This window comes from Paralichthys olivaceus, chromosome 3 (assembly GCF_024713975.1).
Source record: "Paralichthys olivaceus isolate ysfri-2021 chromosome 3, ASM2471397v2, whole genome shotgun sequence".
NCBI lineage: Eukaryota > Metazoa > Chordata > Actinopteri > Pleuronectiformes > Paralichthyidae > Paralichthys > Paralichthys olivaceus.
This window is the reverse complement of record NC_091095.1, coordinates 7,616,765-7,637,763: the sequence shown is the minus strand read 5'-3', so window position 1 is coordinate 7,637,763 and position 20,999 is coordinate 7,616,765. Positions and strand designations below refer to the sequence as shown.

At 40.2% G+C, this 20,999-nt stretch overlaps 2 protein-coding genes across 5 annotated transcripts in view; both read right to left on the bottom strand.

The window, feature by feature from the left end:
* rabgap1l (RAB GTPase activating protein 1-like) overlaps positions 1-20,999 on the bottom strand; it is a 93,708-nt gene that overhangs the window by 46,286 nt on the left and 26,423 nt on the right. The window lies entirely within an intron of this gene.
* On the bottom strand, positions 11,658-13,660 carry gpr52 (G protein-coupled receptor 52). Its single transcript, XM_020098531.2, has one exon. The coding sequence runs from the start codon at positions 12,981-12,983 to the stop codon at positions 11,862-11,864; it is 1,122 nt and encodes a 373-aa protein (XP_019954090.1). The 5' UTR covers positions 12,984-13,660; the 3' UTR covers positions 11,658-11,861.

The window sequence follows — 20,999 nt, the reverse complement described above, 5'->3', positions numbered from 1 at the left end:
GTGGAGGTACCTAGCTAGTCTGCATGGGTCCTCCATTGTTAACCCCTGAACCTACTTGGCCACGAAGATGGCTGCTGACTGAGACACAAACTACTGTTCATCTTCATTGTAAGCAGGTAAATTCAATTAGATGGTGATGTAATTTTCAACATAGTTTGAACTATGCCCATTATTTTGTCTGACATCACTTGTGACCTCACAAAGTTACAAAAGTCCTGACGGCTAGTTTTACTGTTTAGTTTCTGATTTTCTTTTTTTTGTGGATTAAACATTGTGATACCTTCAGAGTATTTATGCAGCACATAGATCTGCTTTATAATAAAAAATTGGAAGTAAAACTCAATATGGGACCTATGAATGTCATTAAAAAAAACTACCAAAATCCTAGATTAATGAGGATTTTGTGTTCAAACCCCCCAAAAATGCGTTGGTCTTGTTTTGCATTTAATTCTAAAGACAAATACACACTGCACTTTAACTTCAAAGTCTTTACTGACTGCCAGACAGCCAGGCCTACTAATGACACCACCCCTCGCTGCCGAAACACCTGGCTCCCTCAAACACTCCTCATTTCTATTCATTTCTGCGGGACACACTGAGATTATCTATTGGTGTGATATTCAGAGGAAGGCAGTCCAGTAATTAAAAACTAGCTCCCCCTGAGGCCTTTGTCCTTGGTAGCTGGCGAGGAAGTTTCTGGAGGCTTCCCTGGAGGTTTGAGGGAGGAGGGAGGGGGGGCAACAGCTGGCCCACTTGGCAGATTGCAAATTCATCTGTCTCTGTATCGCTGCCGTGGCATTTTAATGGTCCGGCTGGTTCTGCATTTCAATTTGTGGAGTCGGAATTGCAGACACAGCGTTCAGGCAGAAAGCAAAAAGGCAAAAATTTCTAATTTTGCTTGCAGTACATTTGGTGACAAGCAAAAACATCAGAGAAACACTTGACACAATAGACAACCAGGGGTGACTTAGTACTGCCAAAAAAGCTTAATTGATCAAGAGGGTATTAATTTGCAACAGATGGAGTAATTCAATACTTAATTCTTCTTTAGTTATTCACCGCATGTTTACAATTGTGTAGGCAAATTAATTGGCATGCCCCTGAATCCCACTAAGTGGTAATTCCATATATCCCTGTGGAAACACCTGTAAGACATGAAGACAGATAAATAATTTGGACTTTATATATCTTTTGTCATGTTTCAAAGAGCCAATAGTTCAGGACTGTTTCTACAGTTTACAATGGCCAATGTCAACTGTTTGGTTAGCAACAGCATACCAGTGCCACATTGGTTTGTCTGGCAACATTAAATTAGCAGACTTGTGCTGGTTCTGGGAAATCATCTCTTCCTCCCTGCATGTTTGCCCCACAGCAGCAACTGCAGGGGCAGATTGCTAACCCACAACCTGGCCAACACCATTGTGTTTTGGATACTGTGTTTGTGTACAAGTTGTTTGTTTTATTTCATAATGTTTGTTCATTTCAGTTATGAGGACGTGTGTCCACTTCCATGAAAACCCTCGGGATTCCACCATATTTTTTGGGTCAGGAAGCCATGTTGCTTGAGTCAATGCTTTGGCAATGGACATCTATAAATCTGAGGGATGGGGCACCTGAAGGCGCATGAAAGAGAGGGTGTATTTGTTTTGCTGTTGAGTTCATACAGTATTTATTTCAGAATCCCTTACTTCTGAGTCACCTAGATGCTCAAATACCCATAGAGGTTACGGCGCAAAATTGTGCCTTTCCAAAATGATTAAAGAATACACATGCTGTGAAAAGCATGCTGTACTATTTCTGTGTGCATTTTGCCCTCTCTCTCTCTCGCACACACACACAGAGCATCATTGACTGAGGTCAGCAGATTAAGTGCATCCCTCCAGGTATCTGTCATTTTCTGTGTGTTGTGTTTTTTACTGGAGGATATGAGTCGAATCTCTACTATGCGGAGACAGAAGACCCCCAGGGATGAAAGAGGTGGAGCGCAGGGTCAGACAGTGGGTCCATGAGAGAAGACGGAGAGACTCTAGTGTCCGGATGCATATTAAGTTAAGTGTGAATTGTTGTGTCTGCACGTGTAGATGAGGCAGTGTCTTTCAATCTACATGTTACCTGCATAAATAGAAGCCTGTGCAGTGCTGAGATGCATCACACAAACACACCAGTAAATATGTTTCCAGATTCCTTCACTGACTCCATTTTACTGCCACTGCATGTTATGAATAAAAGCACATACAAATGAATAATGAAGATGTTGCAATTTTGGAGCTATTGTTCAGAATCGGTTTTAATTGCACATTGTTTATGAACTTCAAATAAATCCTCTGAAACCTTGTGCTTATTCAGACTCTGGGTTTCCATAGCGACACAGTGCCTCTTAAGTCCTGATGTTAATTTGGGAAGAATCAGGGAGACAATGGAGACACTCAACTGTAACCAGGGATGTGGTTCTGGATAGGTGGCAGTTTTATCCATGAACAGAACGACAGGGTCACAAAAAAAGCAGCTAACTGGAAAGAAATAATATTCCCTTATAGGTGGGGACCAAATTCTACTTGTTTTCTGTTAAACTAAAGGATAAATGTCTCACCTACTCAAGCACTGTACAGTGTGCATCCATTTTTATAAAAACATTACTTTCTAATAAATGTATACCTGTACAATCTAGCTAACGTGATCCCAAGAGTTGAAAAACAATATAGGCTGGAGTCATAACAGAGCTAATGCTTAGACAGTACTACACTATATATATAGTGAAAGCAGCATATGAGCAGCATCAATTTCACCATTGCATTAACAAGGTGTATTTTGTCTACAAATTACATGTAAACCACATTTGCTTCTCAAATCAAAAATAAGGGACAGACTGTCCGCATTGTTATTTGCAAGTGATCAGATCTGATTCCTGCATCCACCAACCAATCAGCATAGGTGACTATCGTACCTACTTAGCTACCATTTGTGTCAAAATACAATTTGAGCAGCCAGTGTTCCAACCAAATGAGCTGCATCTACTCACTTTGTCCAAAAATGAATATAATCATTTCAAAATAATTCCTCACAGGTTAAACACATATCTACCTGATAGTTTATGACATACTCATGTCATGACCCTTTTCATTGAGGAAGCTAGGGTCCAAGCTGCTAATATAAAGTACATTAACAACATTTACTCACACCCCCCATTGCTTTCAAAACAGCCTCCATTTTCTGAAGAGGTGGATTCCACAAAATTTTGTCCTTTGTGCTTCTGGTCCATGGGTGCATCACATCATTTCTGAAGGTTGTTCATTCATGCTGTAATCTCCTGTTCTAACACATCCCAAAAGGTGTTCAACTGAATTCAGATCTGGAGATCTGAGAGGCCACATAACGTTCACTGAAACCAGCTGGAAACAACATTTGCTTTGCGACATGGTACGTTATTATGCTGGATGTGGCCACTAGAAGATGAGTAAATTGTGGCCATAAAGGGATGCACATGGTCAGCAACAATACTCAGATGGGCGTTGGCATCCAACCAATGATTGATTGGCATTAAGGGACCCACACTGCGCCAAGAAAACATTCTCCAAACCATTACAACATCACCAGTCTGGACTGTTGACACAAAGCAGGTTGGTTCCATTGATTCATGCTGTTGACGCCAAATTCTGACCCCACCATCTGTGCGCCTCAGCAGAAATCCTGATTCATCAAGCCAGACTACGTTTTTTTTTTCAGTCTTCAACTGTCCAGTTTTTGTGAGTCTTTGCCCACTGCAGCCTCACTTTTCTGTTCATGGCTGACAGTAGTGGAAACTGAGTTTTAAACCATCTCTCTGATTTTTTATATGAGCATTAACTAAAGTTCCTGACCTACATGATTTTATGAATTGCGCTAACCACCACTTGATTAGCAGCTCAGATAATAGCATGAATAAGCAGGTGTCCCTCCCAAAGTTCTTAATTTGTGTATAATCAAATACTCTTAAGTACTGTCAGGATTTGTTTTTGCAGTCAACACATAGTTCTAAGGATAAGACGGCTTGTGGAAATACTGTAACTGACTGATATTTATGTGGTTTCAGTTATATAGAGGAAGTATCAAAATAATGTCTTCCTGTATGGCAATATGAGATTGTGGACATTTGATGGCTATTTGGGTCATAATTTCAGACATTTTACAACCCAAATTATTATTATTTTTATCCAATTCATTCACTTCCCTCCTCCTGTCCAAGCATAGCCGGGCTAAATGCCACAGAGAAAGAACTGGCCATATCAACCATGACCTGAGGCCACTACTGGACTCACTACTGAATAATTGCCTATACACAACCTCAGGATAGAGGGAGATAAAGGAAGAGCAAAAGAGGCGAGGTAGAAGGGAGGAAATATGCTAAGGAGCCAAGGGGGTAATTTGACTGATTTATGGTATTTAATTTATCTAAAATGCCCTGACAGAAAATTAGAGAGGCTGGCTGTACATCTGCTGGCAGAGCTTCAGTACCTGAGGTCTGCAGGGAGGTTACCAGTAGAAAACAAGTTTGTCCTCCAATATCCTTCAAGGTGATTGTCTTTGTGCCTTGCATGTAATGTATGAACAGCTAATCCAATAATAGTGGTGCAAATTATGAAAAGAAAAGTTCCTTTAGCACTGCAATGAGTGAAAGTTTAGCAACTCAAAAAAAATGTTTTAATGAGCTCTTTTATGTCAAAATAAAATCATTTTCTGTTTTTACAAAAGACAGACTGTGGTTATGGATTTTTTTAAATCCAGTATAATTTTGCATTTAATTGTACAATGGTCACGATGATGTATTTCTGTACATTCACTGCTGTTAAATTATTCAGGGCCTCTGACCATGAGTAATGGACAGAATGGAGAGTTGATGGAGAGTGGTGGTGATGTAGATCACTGCTAGCAGTCTATCACGGATTTAATGATCATTACATTTGTTAAAGTGAATCAATAACTGGCTTCTCACCGCAGCTACTGTTGTAGGTGCTGTCAATCTAAATTTCTGTTCTGACAAATTCTTTTATTTCATCTTGTAAAATATTAAATACTTTTGCGCCTCCAAGCCTTTTATAATTATGACAAAATCACAAAAATTCCATCTGAGATAATTGTTTACTTTAGCATAAACATACAAATAGTACTATCTATAAAGAGTAATTATACATTTCCTTAAACAAACAAAATGTATATGAACTTAACTGTTGCTTGTTGTGCCAAGCACCATATTTTTCAGTTTGATATCTTAATCTATATGCCACATTTTAAGTCCACATATAGTACAGTCAATATAATTTAAATGTCTTCTGTATTGTTTATGCTGATTCCCCCTCAGTGGTGCGCTTCTGTGTGTGTGTGTGTGTGTGTGTGTGTGGTGTGTGTGTGTGTGTGTGCGCGCGCACATGATAAATGTCCCTGAGTGTACTTACCTCAGACAGAGCACAGAGGGTTTACAACTGAGAACACTTAGAGGAGGCTTGTAATCATGAACAGACTGAAACAGGTTTTGGTGTGTATCACTACGTTTATGAGGGCCTGTATTATTTATGGCTCTTTCCAAACCTACACCTTTAAGCATCACAACAACATCGCTGACCTTCTAACTTTACCTAAAATTTACCCCAAGATTTTCCTTAAAGTGAAAAAAACAATGAATATTTTTTTAATTTAAGACTCATTTTAACACCACAGAACATTGTAACTGACCAGACGGATAGAAGCATTAGAGGCCAAATCAGCAACAAAACCAATCTGGTCCCATCACAGGCCGAGCAGATAAATAATAACCCTGAACTTAATTGGTTTTCATACTTGCCCCTAGCCAAGAGATCATATGTTGCTCAAGGGTGAGGGGGGATTCCTTAGTTGTGTAGTCAGCATTAAGCAAGAACCAAGAAGAGAGTGATGATGCCACAGAGATTGAAAGGACAATAAGTGAAAATTGCAGGATCAGATTTTTTCCAAACTCAAAGTGGGACAGTCAGCCTTACTAGCAAACAGGTAAAACCAATGTGCACATTGGGAGCGTCCAAGCACTTAGAAAATATGGAATATGGAATAGAACGCTCTTTCAAGTTTCCACTGTTGGATATAGAGCCTATCTACCAATGATTATTATAAAGTCCAATGATTGGAGGCAATTCATTGATCCATCATTTCCATTAATTCCAGGTTGAAATAAAATCATGAATGATGATGGTTTATTATGAAATTTGATACAAACATCCATGGCTCCCAGAGAATGAATCCTGATGATCCCCTTCTGACAATAAGCTCAAAGTAGTACAGCCTCACACAGAAATGATGCAGCCTCAGTCTAGTAAATGTTGAGTTAAACACTGAGTTAAACACTGCCCATTACCTGTAAGGACATAGAGTCGGCTCCGACTAGGGAAACACCTGTCTGCTTTCAGGCTGCAAGCCGATGTTTTCAAAGACTGAAGCCATGCAAGATGTATGAGGGAGTGTTGGTGTGTGGGAGAACGAGTGTGTCCTCCTTATGCCATCAAAGGCTTTTGGTGGGTGCCGCAAGGCTCCACCATTAACACACAGAGGCAGGAACTGGCTTCCCCTCCAATTATGACTTCCCCACCTCAAAAGAGGGTCAGGTGGTCCTTTCTCAATCAGGACGGAAAGAGGAGGAGGAGAGTGGCAGGATGGAAAGGGAAAGAGGAAGTGCAGCAAGTGCTGCCATTTGTGGAAATAAAAGGGAATTCCATGAATATTGAGCAGGCCTGGACCGGGATGCTGTTCTTGGTTTGGCTGAATAATAGTGAGTGGATCCAGTGCTCTTTGGAAGGAGGAACCCATACAGATTTTTTGTTCCAAATCTACATATCAAACATAAGAAAAAAAAAAACTGGTGCAGCATCCAAAACTGCCGGCTCTTGAAAGTGTTTGCTGGCATGAAACACACTGGATCAACACACACAATGAAAGGACTCAAGCTTGTTTATTTAAGCTTTATGCCATGCAATATTTTTGATGCAATGAGCATTTTCAACAGCAATGGGCATAGATAGCTGGATACAAGTTTATGTAGCTATAAATAACAATTTCAGAGTGGCTCATTGTGCTGATAATTATACATGCAACTTCTATAGCAATGTAAAAAGTGACTAAGATCAGTGATGATACAAAATGTTTTATATAAGGTTAAAATCAAACTAAACTAATAAAAGAAATTACATTACAAAAAACATAATCACTAAGTTTAATAACAATTGCCCACAATTAATAATTACCCAAACTACCTAACTACCCACATAGCCATCTTTTCTCTTTCTTAGTCTTAATCTTCTTCAAGTGCCACCTTTGAGTTCTTCTAATAAATCTCTCTTTTAAATTACAAGGGTAGAAAATTGGGATTTCTGTCGCAACCCCCAGGAGGCAGAACGTTAGACTTTAGGTTGCACCTTAAGGTTTTACTCTCTGACAAAATGCCTGTAAAATTACAGGATGGCCATTTTATCCAAGATAGTTTCTCTCCAAGGAGGAAACACATAACTCTTTTACCCATCACTAGATGTGCATTATTCATGAAAATACACACATATCTTACTTCATTGATTCTTTTTTAAACTTTAACTAGTTAAAAAAAATAATTCTATATATCCAACCATCTTGCTCAAAGGCAACTTAAAAATGTTCTCAAGTCAAGAGAATCAGTCACAAGTCCACATCTCTAGCCTCCTTTACTCCTTAAAAATGTGGAGGAAACAAGAGGGGAGCTCTGAGGTGTCCTATGAAATCTGGCTAAATGGTGATTGTCACCACAGAAGCAACACATATTACACAAAAGCGACATCACAAATGTCAATGTCTACTATTTTTTTTATCTTTATTGGATTGGCAGCAACAGCAAAACCATAACCTTTGACAAAATTTCAAAATAAAAAAATAGATACTGTGTAATTTAACACACTCTGCCTCCTACTCAAATCATTAGCAGCCTAGTTGATTGAACACAAATGGGTGTGCCACACCTTTGTCAGTTTCTTTTTTTCATTTTTTTTTTGGCTATACAGCAGTTTAAAAACATACACACACTTTACATACAGTATACTCATATACAGTATATTGTGTAAAGGTATAAACATAATTCAATAAATAAATACGTTGACCTGTATTAAAATTTTACTAATCTCTCTAAAATAAAAGTCCCTATCAATGCACTTCAAAGTAGGACAACTTGTTTGAACAGTTTTAAGTTTTTAAACACGTCAGTTTTGTCAGTGTAATACAGACACATATTAACTCTTTTTTTTTTAAATACTCAATTAATGGATTTTGGATTTTTGAAACCCTGAACCAAGACACATACATTAAATAACCTGCTACAAAATAAAATTCCTAAAAAGGAATGAATATTTGTGCAACATCTGACCAAATACTGTAACCTCCACTTTAATAGAATATTCCAACTTGCACATTATATGGTAACAACAAAGCTATTTTATTTAAGGTCATCACAGAATTTTGTTTCCCATCATATATAGTGTTGTGTTGTTGTTTGTCACCAGACTGTAAAGATAATACAGCACTAATTTAGACCCTATGAACCTCATCTACTACCTCACGGCACTATACTCCAAAGGAGCACCAAAAACTTGAGCTATCAAAATGAAAATAAAATAAAATCACAAATTTGACATGGCTAGGCTGTGTTTTCCTACTGTTATTCCTCACGTCATATAGGTAAAAAAGGGAAATCACAAGACTCAGACAAATCTGGTGTCTCCTCGTATCTTACAGATATGATATAGATGTCAGATAATAGAACATGAACCCACTTGAACATATAAGTCAGTTATAGATGAATGACTTGAAATATTATTGGTTTAAGTGGAAACCCTATCTCGAAGTCATGGAAAATTAAATCATAGGTACCTTGATAAACCTAAATATTTACAAAGTATGTTCATGTAGTTGGAAAAAGTTTTTTAAAAAGTGCAGCATGTCCATGTAACAGTAATTACTTCTCAATATCTTTTTTTTTTCACTTTTCTTACAAAATACATATTTAGGCACGAATACAGAACAATCTGTACTGCATTAAAGCTGCATAAAGCAAAACTTTTTTATATTAACAATGAATCAAATAATTCCTGATTATGTTAAAGGGTAATGAATGCTGATGATCTCTCTGAGACTCAAGACCCCTTTACACAGCTGCTTTTACCTCAACGATTTGGTCACCTCAGTTGTTTGAACCAACAAAACCAAACCAATGCTGGCACATACAGTAGAAACCATGGGCAGCCACTACCAGCACATAACTATTTCAAGTTGCCTGCACGTTACAAATCTCATGCACAGTAGCAAAGAGCTAAAGTAAACAAGTAGCTGGTGAAGAAAGTAGAGCATGTGAGTAACCCAAAAGATGGTTGGCTTAAAATAACATTTACTTACATTCATAAGGTGGCCAGAAAGACTCTACTGGAATGCTCATGTAGATCTGTTGCTGCTGGGTGTGTCAATTAAAAACTGCTTGCTAAGATGTGACTTAAATATAATAAGCCAAAGGCTCAGAGTCTTTCTGCCCCTAGTGGTCAAAGAAATCACTTAATGCAGCTTTAAAGTGACTTACACCGGGGACTGTTAAGCAGCAAAGAATGGTACAAAAGTTACTATATCAAGGGACTGGGTTAGGCTCACTTGGTCTCTAGCGTGGACAAATATACACAACAAGCAAGGCCTAAAGCACAGAATACTAAACAAAGAGAGAAATCATTGGCTATAGTACGTGGCTGTATTCTTGCAAAATGAATTACATTTTGACACTGGTCCAATGATCGAGGGAATGTGTACAAGGTAAATTGACTGGAATGACTATCGTACTGTGCTGCAGCGAAGGGTGAGAATCATAACCAAAGGCAGTCTGGGAGGTTGCTTCACCAGCACACATCCTCAGCTCATTGTCTATCAAAAGATCAATGATTGGGAAACAGTCTCCTAGATACAGGAACAAAAAAATCTATTTATTATATTATAGCAGAATTAAGTTTAAACCCCTTCTTCAAAAAAACACAGTTAAGGACTCCTAAAACCTTTAGTTGGCTCATCCCAGAACGGGCATCTGTTACTTGTCTTAAAAAAAGACAATGAGATTTCAACAACCCTAACTTCCCTATTTTTAAGTGAGACTGCAAGTTCGGTTTGGCCATCTGAAGAGTGCAGTCTTAATACTGTCTTCGTTCACCAAACCAAAACAAACCAACACAACGCTACTGATAGCCTTAAACCTTTATCACAACTAAGCATGTAATTTCAGATCAGTTAAGTTTTAACCTCACAGCAACCTCTAGATAGATCAGGTCACATTAACCTGAGCCGCTGATCACTGCTGCTAGGAAATAAAATCCAGCGTCAACCTTGACAAAGATAACACCGTGTCAGGTCAGCACTGCCGCTTCTTATCTTAATCTGTATGTGACACAGGCAAGTTTCCCAATTACAAATTTAAATAAATAAACATGTGAACTAAGTAGTTCAATAATAACATGATTTTGCCAGTTCTGTCCTATGTTTACTATCCACTATACATGGCCCTCCGTACACAGGGGAAGAGGGATGCAATATTTATTTACTGGTTTGAAATGGCTGTCATGAGCACTCATGCATCAAACTGTTAGCAGAATACTCATAACACAGCCATATCAGGAATGTCACACCAATGGTGGGAACCATGGCTCTGATGAGCTATTTTATGCTAGCGGGTACCCTTGGGGAAAAACACTGTGCTGGGTAGTTATCTGCCGAGAGCATCAGTTCACTGCCCTCAACACTAACCCCTCTGTATCATGGCCCTCGACCATCAGCTTATATCTAAATTGGTAAACAATGGAAGCAGTACATCATCTGTGGAAAAATCTGACACAGGTGACACTACTATAGTAGGCAATGTGTTAAAATGTATGAAAACTTGACTGTCCATAGTATAGATTTGTAAATATGTCCAGTTTTGTGATTTTAACTGATTTAAAGGTTTCACAACTCCTCTGTAAAGTTTTACAGTCCTTGGCCTAAAGCAATTGTTGACTCTATCAGTAGTGGCAGAATACCTGACCAGTGCACAATGAATATGTTTCTTGCATCTGTCTGCTATCTACCGACCCTCGTGATGTGAAGAGACCCAATACAAAATACCTTAGAAGAAAAAGGACTGTTGACTTTCTGCTAGAACAGTCAAGGCCATACACCCTCAGTTATTAATCAGCAGCATAATGGCTGTTATCATTGTCACTTTGTGTGTTCATCCAGTTAAAAATTCACATATGTATTTACAATCTTTTAACAGGTTTATGAGCACAAGTAAGTGTAAGTTGTCTTGCATCTGCTAATGACAGACATAGAAAATGAGGAGACATCCAGTAGAAGGTCAATTGGATTGACAAACACTAACAAAATGTCACAGGGTTGAAATACAGGGAGTCACATTTGATGTCTGAGGATTGTTTTGTGAATCTGATAGAATTTAAAGATTTTCTTCTAATTAGGTGGTTAATGACTTATAGTCAAATGTAAAGGCTTTGAAAGCCATGGGGAGACTACTTTCTATCTGATCCACACCTATGTCACATAGCATAGAATAAAACCCATCACTGGGGGCCAAACTCTCATTAACTCAGTCTGTCTGTTTAGACACTACACCCAAATCTTTTAAAAGCTGGTAATGCAATAAACCACAGTTTATTGTGACAAATGCAAGTGTCAGTTAACTGGTTGTTATAACATAGTATTCTCTGTTTAGTTAGGATCTGCCAGTTTTACTGAAATACAACAAGCTGCTAAGCCTGTTAAGATTCACGTTTCCCATTGATAGAGTCCAGGAGAGTTCTCATCCTGTAGAAGTCACTCCTTCAGATGGAGCAGGAGTTTGCCCTCTTCCTTGGTTTGGGCTCCACAAAATCCCTGTCATCGGCTGCACAGTGGCTGAAAGAGCAAATTGTCTGCGAGAGTCTACGCATGCCCAAGCGGAACACACTATTAGAGAGGCTGTAGATAACACAGTTGCAAAAGCTGTTGCTAATGGCCAGCCAGGTGGTGATGAAGGAAAGGGCAGGACTGTCCAGCACATGGGAGCTCTCTAATAGGAAGTAGATGATGTATGGCAGCCAAAGCATATAAAAAACACTGGTGATGCGGAAGAGCACCATCGCATAGCGTCGATCTGGTCCATGCCCTCCCTGATGCCCACCACTGCCACCCCCCTCACCAGCCTCCATCTCCTGGCTTGGAAAGCGTGCTCGCCGCTCACTGATCTCTCTATTGTGCTGCTGGCAAATGCGAAATATGTGGTAATAAGTGAAACAGACCACAAGTGCAGCAGGTGCATAGAGTAGGCACACTACAAAGCCTGTAAAAAGGGCAGAAGTTGGCCAAGAGTGAGCACACCACTCAAAAATGTCCCCATGATATCCTGGCTTACCCCACCCAAAGAAGGAGGGCAGGAAAACCAGGCTCGAGTAGACACAGATGAGGGTGATGCAGCCTCGTAACCGGCATGGTGTCACCAGCTGGTTGTAAGATAGTGGTTTTGTTATGGCCAAGTAGCGGTCCACACTGATGCAAGCCAAGCACGCCATCGAAACACTCTTCAGCACAGAAATAACGTAGCTGAAAACCTGGCACGTGATCGGCTCCTGGACACCTGCTGGGTAGTGGAGCAGAGACAGGGTGGGCACCAGGCAACTAAGACCCACCAGCAGATCGGCGTACGCCATGGTCTGGATGAAGTAGCTGGTAGTGTAATGATGTAGTAGGGGGGCACAGTGGAACACAAAGATCACTGTCAGGTTCCCTGCAATAATGAGCACTGTCAGAAGTACAATGACAGCAGTCTCCAGGACGCAAGTGTCTAGGCCTTCATTTAGCCCCCAGCCCAAGGGACAAGAGTGGTTGGAGGCCCGTCCATGAAAGAAGTCTCCATGGCTGCTGTTGGCAGTGAGCACTGGGTCCGTTGTCAGTTCAGACTGGTTCATTGTTCTGGGTGCTATCCAGGTGGGTCAGGTTTGTGGTGTGCCACCCATACGGCAGCTGGCCTGAAACTGGAGAACTGCCTGCCTCCTCCCGCTCTTTACTGGGCATCTGCAACTGCCCTCAGTTAACAGAGCTCAATACTCTCTGTTGCACTCATTCTCTCTTTCGCCGTACACTCACATAGCTGGGTCTCAATCAAATAAACACTGACTTGAGGAAAATCAATAAAGGCTATGGAAGAGTAGGACAACCCATTCAGCTCTCCTTTTCCAATCACTCATGGTTAGTGAAGGTAGTGGGTGGGTAACAGTCAGGAGTGAAAGGTGAAATAAATCTGTATTCCTTCAGTAAACTTAAGGCAGAGTAGCGATAGTGCTGTGGCCAGCATCTATCCCAAAGGTGAGTTTCCCAGCTGCTTTGCCTGCCAGTCAGTGGCCTCATCTCCTGATTTTAATGAGGGTTGCCATCGGGAGACTCACAGCAGAAACTGTCCTCACAAGGGCAGAAAGCACAGAAGATTCGAGAGATGAAAACATCAGATAAAATTTACAGTGTGCAGTTACCTTTCAAAAATACATTAAGCAACTATTTCTTGGGGAGAGAAAAAGGTTCTTAGGAGAGTCTTTCTCGGTGTATAATTACATCCATCTCTTACATCCAAGGTTTCAATGTGTTCCTGTGTTTACTATTTTACAGCAGGCTTCCCTTATTTTGGTGGTCCTCTGGTCAGTGTCTGGAACCCATGAATGTCCAGCTATTGTCTGAATCAAAACACAGACACAGGCTAGAACAACAAGGGGATCTCCGCAGGAGATAATGTCACAGCTCTCTCAACACACATGGCGCTGGGGGGAAAATGTGTTTACAAGGCATCCCCAGGCAGAATGAGGTAACAACCGGGCGCATCAAAATGTCTGGATGAGTTCTGCTATTAAAGTGATGTAAATTTAAATCCAAATGTGCAATCTTGCCTCTCAGTGTTCTGGACTGCAATTTGCAAAGATAAACAAATGTAAAAGTCCAGTAGTTGATGAAAGCGTTGAATGTCTGAGTTCCGTGCAGGCAGGTGAAAGGACTCTCCAGGAGCAATAAGGGCCGGCTGAATAACTCAGCGCTCCACTCACTTTGGCTCCTCAGCAATCCTGTGGCAGACACTTGCAGAGAGAGGTGTGAGGATCATTCAGCGATCCACTTATTTATCCCATCAACTTATTTGCATTTTTGCTGTGACCTTCTGAAGAATCCATAGGAAGAGGTTTAGCAACTTCTCCTCAAGTGCCTAATGCAATCATTGACTTTCTACCTAGAATTAGTCAGTTCAAGTATTAACTATTGAAGCTGAGTATAGCTTTGTATTTAATTCCTCTCTCAGTGTGTCTGCCGCCTCGTACAAAAAACCGGCATTGCAACAAAATGGGAATCCACTCAAGCAACATAAAGAAAAGAACAAGTCTCGGTTGGAGTCCCAGTCTTAAGCACTGTCCTCTGCAAACGTCCCCATTTTAATTCCGTTAAACAGGGCAACCCATGTTGTTAGCAGACAAATCCTCAGATCTTGGCATACAGAAGAGATGGATGGCATCTGTCAAACGCAAGCAAAAAGCAGGAAAAAAAAAAAGATGACTGCGCTGATGGAAATGAGTAAAATCTGCAGCGGGGGAAGCAAAGGGACGAAGTCTCCCTCAGCCCTGGTGCAGTGAGAAGGAGAGATACTGTGACTGGCTTACACTTGCCTCTCTCCCTCCCTCTCCACACAATCTCTCTAGCTTGCACTTGCACGCACGCGCACGCACGTACACGCACGTACACACACGTACACACACACACACACACACACACACACACACACACACACACACACACACACACACACACACACACACACACACACACACACACACAAGCCCTCCCCCTTTCTCGCTCTCTCTCCCTTAGCCACTCACTCATTGCCCCGCCTCCTCTTCCCAGCTGCACCTGAGGCTCCCTGCCACATTATTCTGTCTCACACACTGGCTCTCTCCCAGAGGTAAATTTGGATACATTTCCTATTTACATATTACTTATCTCTCACAGTCTATTTTCTATTAACTAAATTCCCCCTTCCACGCGCCACCACCTCCTTCCGCATCTTACTTCCTTCTCCTTTTACGGTCCTATTTCCTCCTCTTCCGTCTCCAAGCATCTACCTAGCCCCATTATGTTAGTATATCAGCAAATAATGACAAAATACACATTTCATAACAGTTTCATGAGTCACCCACATTCTCACTACTTTGTTAGATGTATACAGGATGGCATCTACCTCCATCTTGGACTGCTGACCCTAATAAAATATAGCCTCTCTCTTATCCAGCTAGGCTCCAGGTTCATCTAGATATTTTATTCTTTAACAGCTTTGCACAGTTTTGCTTGCCCCTAGGACAGAGTTGCTAGGAATTTTGGCTAGTGGGGAGCATCCTTGGGCCAGCAGATGATAAAGATGATTGAGAGATGGCAACCTGGCTAAGCAGAGGAGTGGATACTCCCAATAAGGAGTAGATGTAAAAGGGTTACCTTGGAAAACAGCACTGAACCTGCCCTCTTCTGTAGTCAGCCTTTACACTATGTAAACTCAACATGGACTGGATATAATTAAAATGTTATGGTTTCATATAATTTGATTACGAAATGGATTTCAAGTAAGCCTGCCATGTGGAGGGATGACTCTTCAATTGTCAAGGAGACAGGATATTCTTCTGCACCTGTGTTAGTGAGTTTGGTCACTAAGAGAAACTGTGTAATGAAAAAACAGAAAGAGGTCAGATAGAGAGGAATACAAAAAATAAAAAGAGGCAAAGTGAAGACTATGCAAGTTCTAATGTCACTACAGAAGAGGTCAGTCAATGGACGCGTCTGAGCGCAGTGTTCAGTGCTTTGGGGGTGGACACCGATAAAAAAACACGACCAGAAGGCCACCATTAATAATTCATTCTGCTCCAAAACAAAGCCAGCAGGGCCACTTGGAAACTAAGGTGGAGGCTGGTTCACCTTTCACTGCTTCCCAGCGCCCCACCCTCATCCACCCCTGGGCTCCTGGTGATTCCAGTCTCAACAACAATGTGTTGGCATAAGCAGGGAGTTAACATCTAGATTAGAGGTGTCATCCAGGGCAACTTCCAGCAGAGTGAGTAAGGAGGTGTTTATTAAAGGACACTTAAACAGACAAAGTAAGTTACATATGTGGCACCTTTGAATGGAAGCATAAGCTAAATCAACCAATCAAAATAAAACCAATTACAATTTTCAAACCCAAAAAGAAACCAAAAAGGTTTATGCAAGGCCTGCCTAAAGAAATTAGCTTTCAGATTTGGCCCCAACACCCAATGAAGGTTAAAGGTTACACAGCCCCTCAGCCAACAAAAAGCATGTGAAAAGGAGAGTAAGTAATATTCTACTCAGCTAGGTTATAACGAACAGCATGGGATCCCGTTCAAAATTATACTTGAAATAACCCACACTGATGTCTGATGACATATAAATGCTACTTTTTTGCAACAGATTATGAGATGTTTGCAAAATGTGTCGGACGTGTCTCCATCAATTATAAAAGGTGTAAATTCTTTCTGAAATGAAAGAACTGATGACAATGGTGGATGAAGTTATGCCTTAATGTGACAATGACAAGAACCAAAACAACACAAACATTCTCCCAAGCTTGGAGAGGGACCCGCAGACCTTTTCCTGCTTTTCATCTCTTCCTCTTGTGTTTTATTAACTGCAGTTGAGCTCTTTTTTTAGTTTTGGTCTGTAGCCATAATTTCGATAAAACCGCTAAGTCTGAGTATACAGATACAACTGTTGTCTGCTCAGTTACGGCAAAATGGATTATGATGCATCACACAAGTTTTTTGATAACATTGGATAATGGCGCAACATTTTGTTATGCTTCCAATAAACTAAGCAATTGCTCAATTTTCTGTATAGTGTGTATCATAGTGAAAGATTTATTGTTTAACTGCAATGATATTGAATTAGAGTACAGGCTTGTATTGTGATGGTGAAGAGTCCTATACTATGCACTATGCAATTTGTGCCCAAATAATCATGAGTTTTATCTCCACTGATTGCAACAGCACCTGATTTTATTAATCTGCAACAGACTACAACTCATTACTGTGTTATTTTCTAAGGTATTCGTATGAATGTAAATGCTTCAAGCTGATATTTATGGTTCATAAACGGTTGTTTATACGGTTGGTTATCAAATAATTTCTATTTAACAAAAACTCAGACCTAATGCATCTTTTAAATTGTGAAATATAAATGTAGTGACTTCTGTACTACGTTCACTGAGAACCCTCTGGTTCATGAGTCTGGGGGCAGGAACATGGAGGAACATGTGGTTGGTGTAGCAGATTAGTACTGGTTAACTGCCTGGATTCTAACATTCAACAAGCAACATCAATGAACCAATACTAAACCTGCTTAGCAGGCAGAAGCCAGTATTTATGTTTATTAACTGTCAGCCAAACGTGGTCTTGATTCAGTTCCCAGGTTTGAAGGCACTGAAGAAGAATCTGAAGCATTGACAACATCAGTCCTGTTTGCCTTTAAAACAGCTTAATGGCCTGTCATAATGACTGGACATTGAGATGTCAGAGTATGACACCATTTGCAAAAATATAATCCAGGTTTCCATTTAAATAATATGACGATTGAAGTATTGAATCCAGCGAAAGCAAGACTGCTGTCAGACTGTCTCTTGGCTCTTTGGTATCCCTGAGTATAAAGCACCACAGACTTGCAGTGGGCTTGGAAAAAGAATCAGTATGGTGTGCACTTCACTGAAATGCCATCCTTGGTTTTTGAAGATGAAATTGTGCAGTCACTGCTGAGTACTGTTATAGCCATAGTAGTTTGTGTAAGGCAGCTCCAAATCTGTCAAATGATAATTATTTCTGGCAGTAAGTAGTTGAGTCATTTTATTACTTGTCAATATAACAGTGATCTTATATGAAGCAGAAACTGTGGGAGGGGGAAAAGGTCAAACATTAAGATAGGAACTAGCGCTTAGCATGTTGAGCACAGCAACTGTTATCAGATGACATCAATTTATGTTGAACACCCTGAACAGAAAAATCCCTCAACCATTTTCACCTCCAGCACAATGTCAACATTTATCCCGTATACACCCGTATTGCTGCAGTTGAATGGTAAAAGGGTTATAAAGTGAGCTTAAGGTCAAAAGCAGGCTGCCTACAGAAATCACCATCATCTTCATTTAATCTTACACCACATGGTGGTGAAGACCTTTCTGACCAATCGGGTTGTGATATTTATATTCATTATTCTGTAGCTCCTATTGTCCTTGCACCATGTAGGTCAGCATTTAACCTGTATCTTTAAGTCACCTGTAAAGAGGAACTGTAAAAAAAAAAAAAAAAAAAGCCTTTGTACTTTCTCTTGAAATTGAGTATTTGTCTAAGACAAACAGAACAAACTAAAAGATGTTTTCTGAATAAATTTCATTGTATAAAATGCCATTCGAGGTTTAATTTAGCATTTTATCATCATTAACATCAACATCATTGATACACATAAATACTTCATTTGTTAACTGCCTGTTAGTCCTCAAGCGTATGCAGTATTACAGTATTTTGCTGGTTTTTCAAAATGTTTCCTAACCTAAGTAGTATTAAGGTAGTTGTTGCACTCCAAATAAATTGCCTCACTTCTATAATGGTTCTACAATTAATGTAACACATTGGTGAAGGTATTAACACATGAATTGTATTAGGACATACAAGCTGGTGCAGCGCTGCAGTGAGGAAGAGGGAGAGGAAGAGCACTAATGTAACTGTGAGGCTACAGTCGGTATGAGGACTGAGACAGAAGTGTTGTGACCAAAGAAGACGCTGTAGGGTGGATCATGTTAATCCGAGCTGTCATATCAGTGTCAGCATGGCTAGGAGGCTATGCTAATACATTCAAAATGGATGTATTCAATACTATATAACAGCAAAATTACAGCTATAACAAACACATTTATTTATAAAAATCATTTTATTACAGCTTTTGCACTGCATGTTAATTTCCATATTAGAAAAGGTTGTAATTGGCTTTATGTAAAATAACAACTACCTACACAACACATTTGGTTCCTGCTCTGGATATGTGAATGGAAGCTCCAGGGCTGTATTATGGACATGCACAGAGCCAGGAAGGGAGGGGGTCGAATACATATAAATTCTAAGGTGGGGGGAATGGAAGTGGTACTGCCTGGCTGCGTTGCTACCATGCAATGCAGCTGGTCCAGTCAGATACTAGCAGGATGGAAGAGTGGGGAGTGTGTGTGTCTTTGTGTGAGAAACTAGTGGTAGGGCACACAAGAGGAGCTATGTTTATGTATGTGAATGCGCATGTATGCATACTTGGTTTTCAGTCAGGGGGTGGAATTCGTGCATGGTGAGAAGGGTGAATAAAAACCGAAGAGAAATATTTTGGAATATTTTCCACTACAGCAATGATTTTAGAAGAATTTCTAATATTTCTTTCTAGCAAATACTAACATGCATTGCCTAACAACTCTAGCACTCACTTGATAGACTTCCACAACAATCTTCTTCTAACTACCTGCCTCTGCAAACATGCTATACAGTAGTGCAAAGGTTGCCAAAAGTTTGCACAATTCAGGATGATTTTGTTAGTAGCTAGCCACCTACCCACGCTCTAATTATCCAAATATAACTCACTTAATGAACTAAGGCAGAATAGTGAGCGGCAAAAGGAGACACAGAATTGTCATGGAGACCACTTCAAGCAGAGTGAAGTCCATGGACCTTTGCAGTTACCATGGCAGCCTATCTTATATACATTGTACTCCATGTATCTGTAGAAGAAAAAAATAATAATTCTATTTGTAAAATAATCTCCTTGGAAGACCTTCAGTTTCATACAGTATAAGAGTCTTTATAGGTCTGCTGTGGTAAAACTGCTGTTCCAGCTTCTGATTACAGCCCTTGTACCTGTGGAGAGATCCTGACCTCTGTTAACACGCTGGCTGTGCTGTGTGTGCGATTGGTCTTTGGAGAGGTGGGCCTGGAAATAGCTGGCTGAGCTTTTTTAAGCTGTAGGTTCAAGCGTGGCAGTACACCTTTGGCTTGTTCAGCTCTAGGGAGACGAAAAGGTTGTTTAAATGTCACTTGTAACCCCCCCATACCACAACCCCAAACAGAGAACCCAGAACAGAGTCTCAGATGCCCTCCGGCCATGTTGTGTGTGTGTGTTATATATTGTGTATCCACAATATATAATATCAAGCTCGTCAACCAAGGGCAACATGCAGCTAAATGCTCAGTGCTCACATTGGACTATATCATTTTTGGAGACTTGCAACATGATTTATGGTCCCAGAGATATGTACAAGTGGACAAAGATTTTAAGGTATCGCACATAAAAAATGAACCATTCATGTACTTGAGTCTGAATTCGATGGTAAACAGTGATTTGGATGCTGAATTACTGAAGGTGAAAGGTAACTTAAATCACACAGCAACAGTATGTGTGTGTTCAACCTATGTAATCATGTGTTGTTTTTACATAATGGGTCGCCACTGAACACAACAAAGTTAGTGACTGGTGCCATCATTTCTTTCACAATACTGAATCTTCATCTGTCCAAGCATCAATATTTTCTTGCTTCCTGTCCAAGAAGTTTGTCCATATCAAGGGAGGCACCAATTGTGTAATTCTGGGCTGATACTGATACCAGAGGTAAAAATAACAATTTGGATGATAGTCAATGCAGATACCATTTTTTAAGTCACAATTCATATCAGTTCCATTACTGAGCACAATACAAAACAGAAAATTGTGTCAATAATATACTGTAGGTGTCGTACAGAAACCGCACATGATGCACAGAGCTGATTAACGACAATAGTGTCCCCTCCATAAGGGCGACAGTCCAGTTACTTAGAATTCAATCAGCATTAATATCCTCACTGAGCCCAGACAACAGACATTATTAAGCTCCACAT

Coding starts and splice junctions, on each gene's coding strand:
- gpr52 (XM_020098531.2), bottom strand. CDS start 12,983: ATGAACCAGTCTGAACTGACAACGGACCCAGTGCTCACTGCCAACAGC.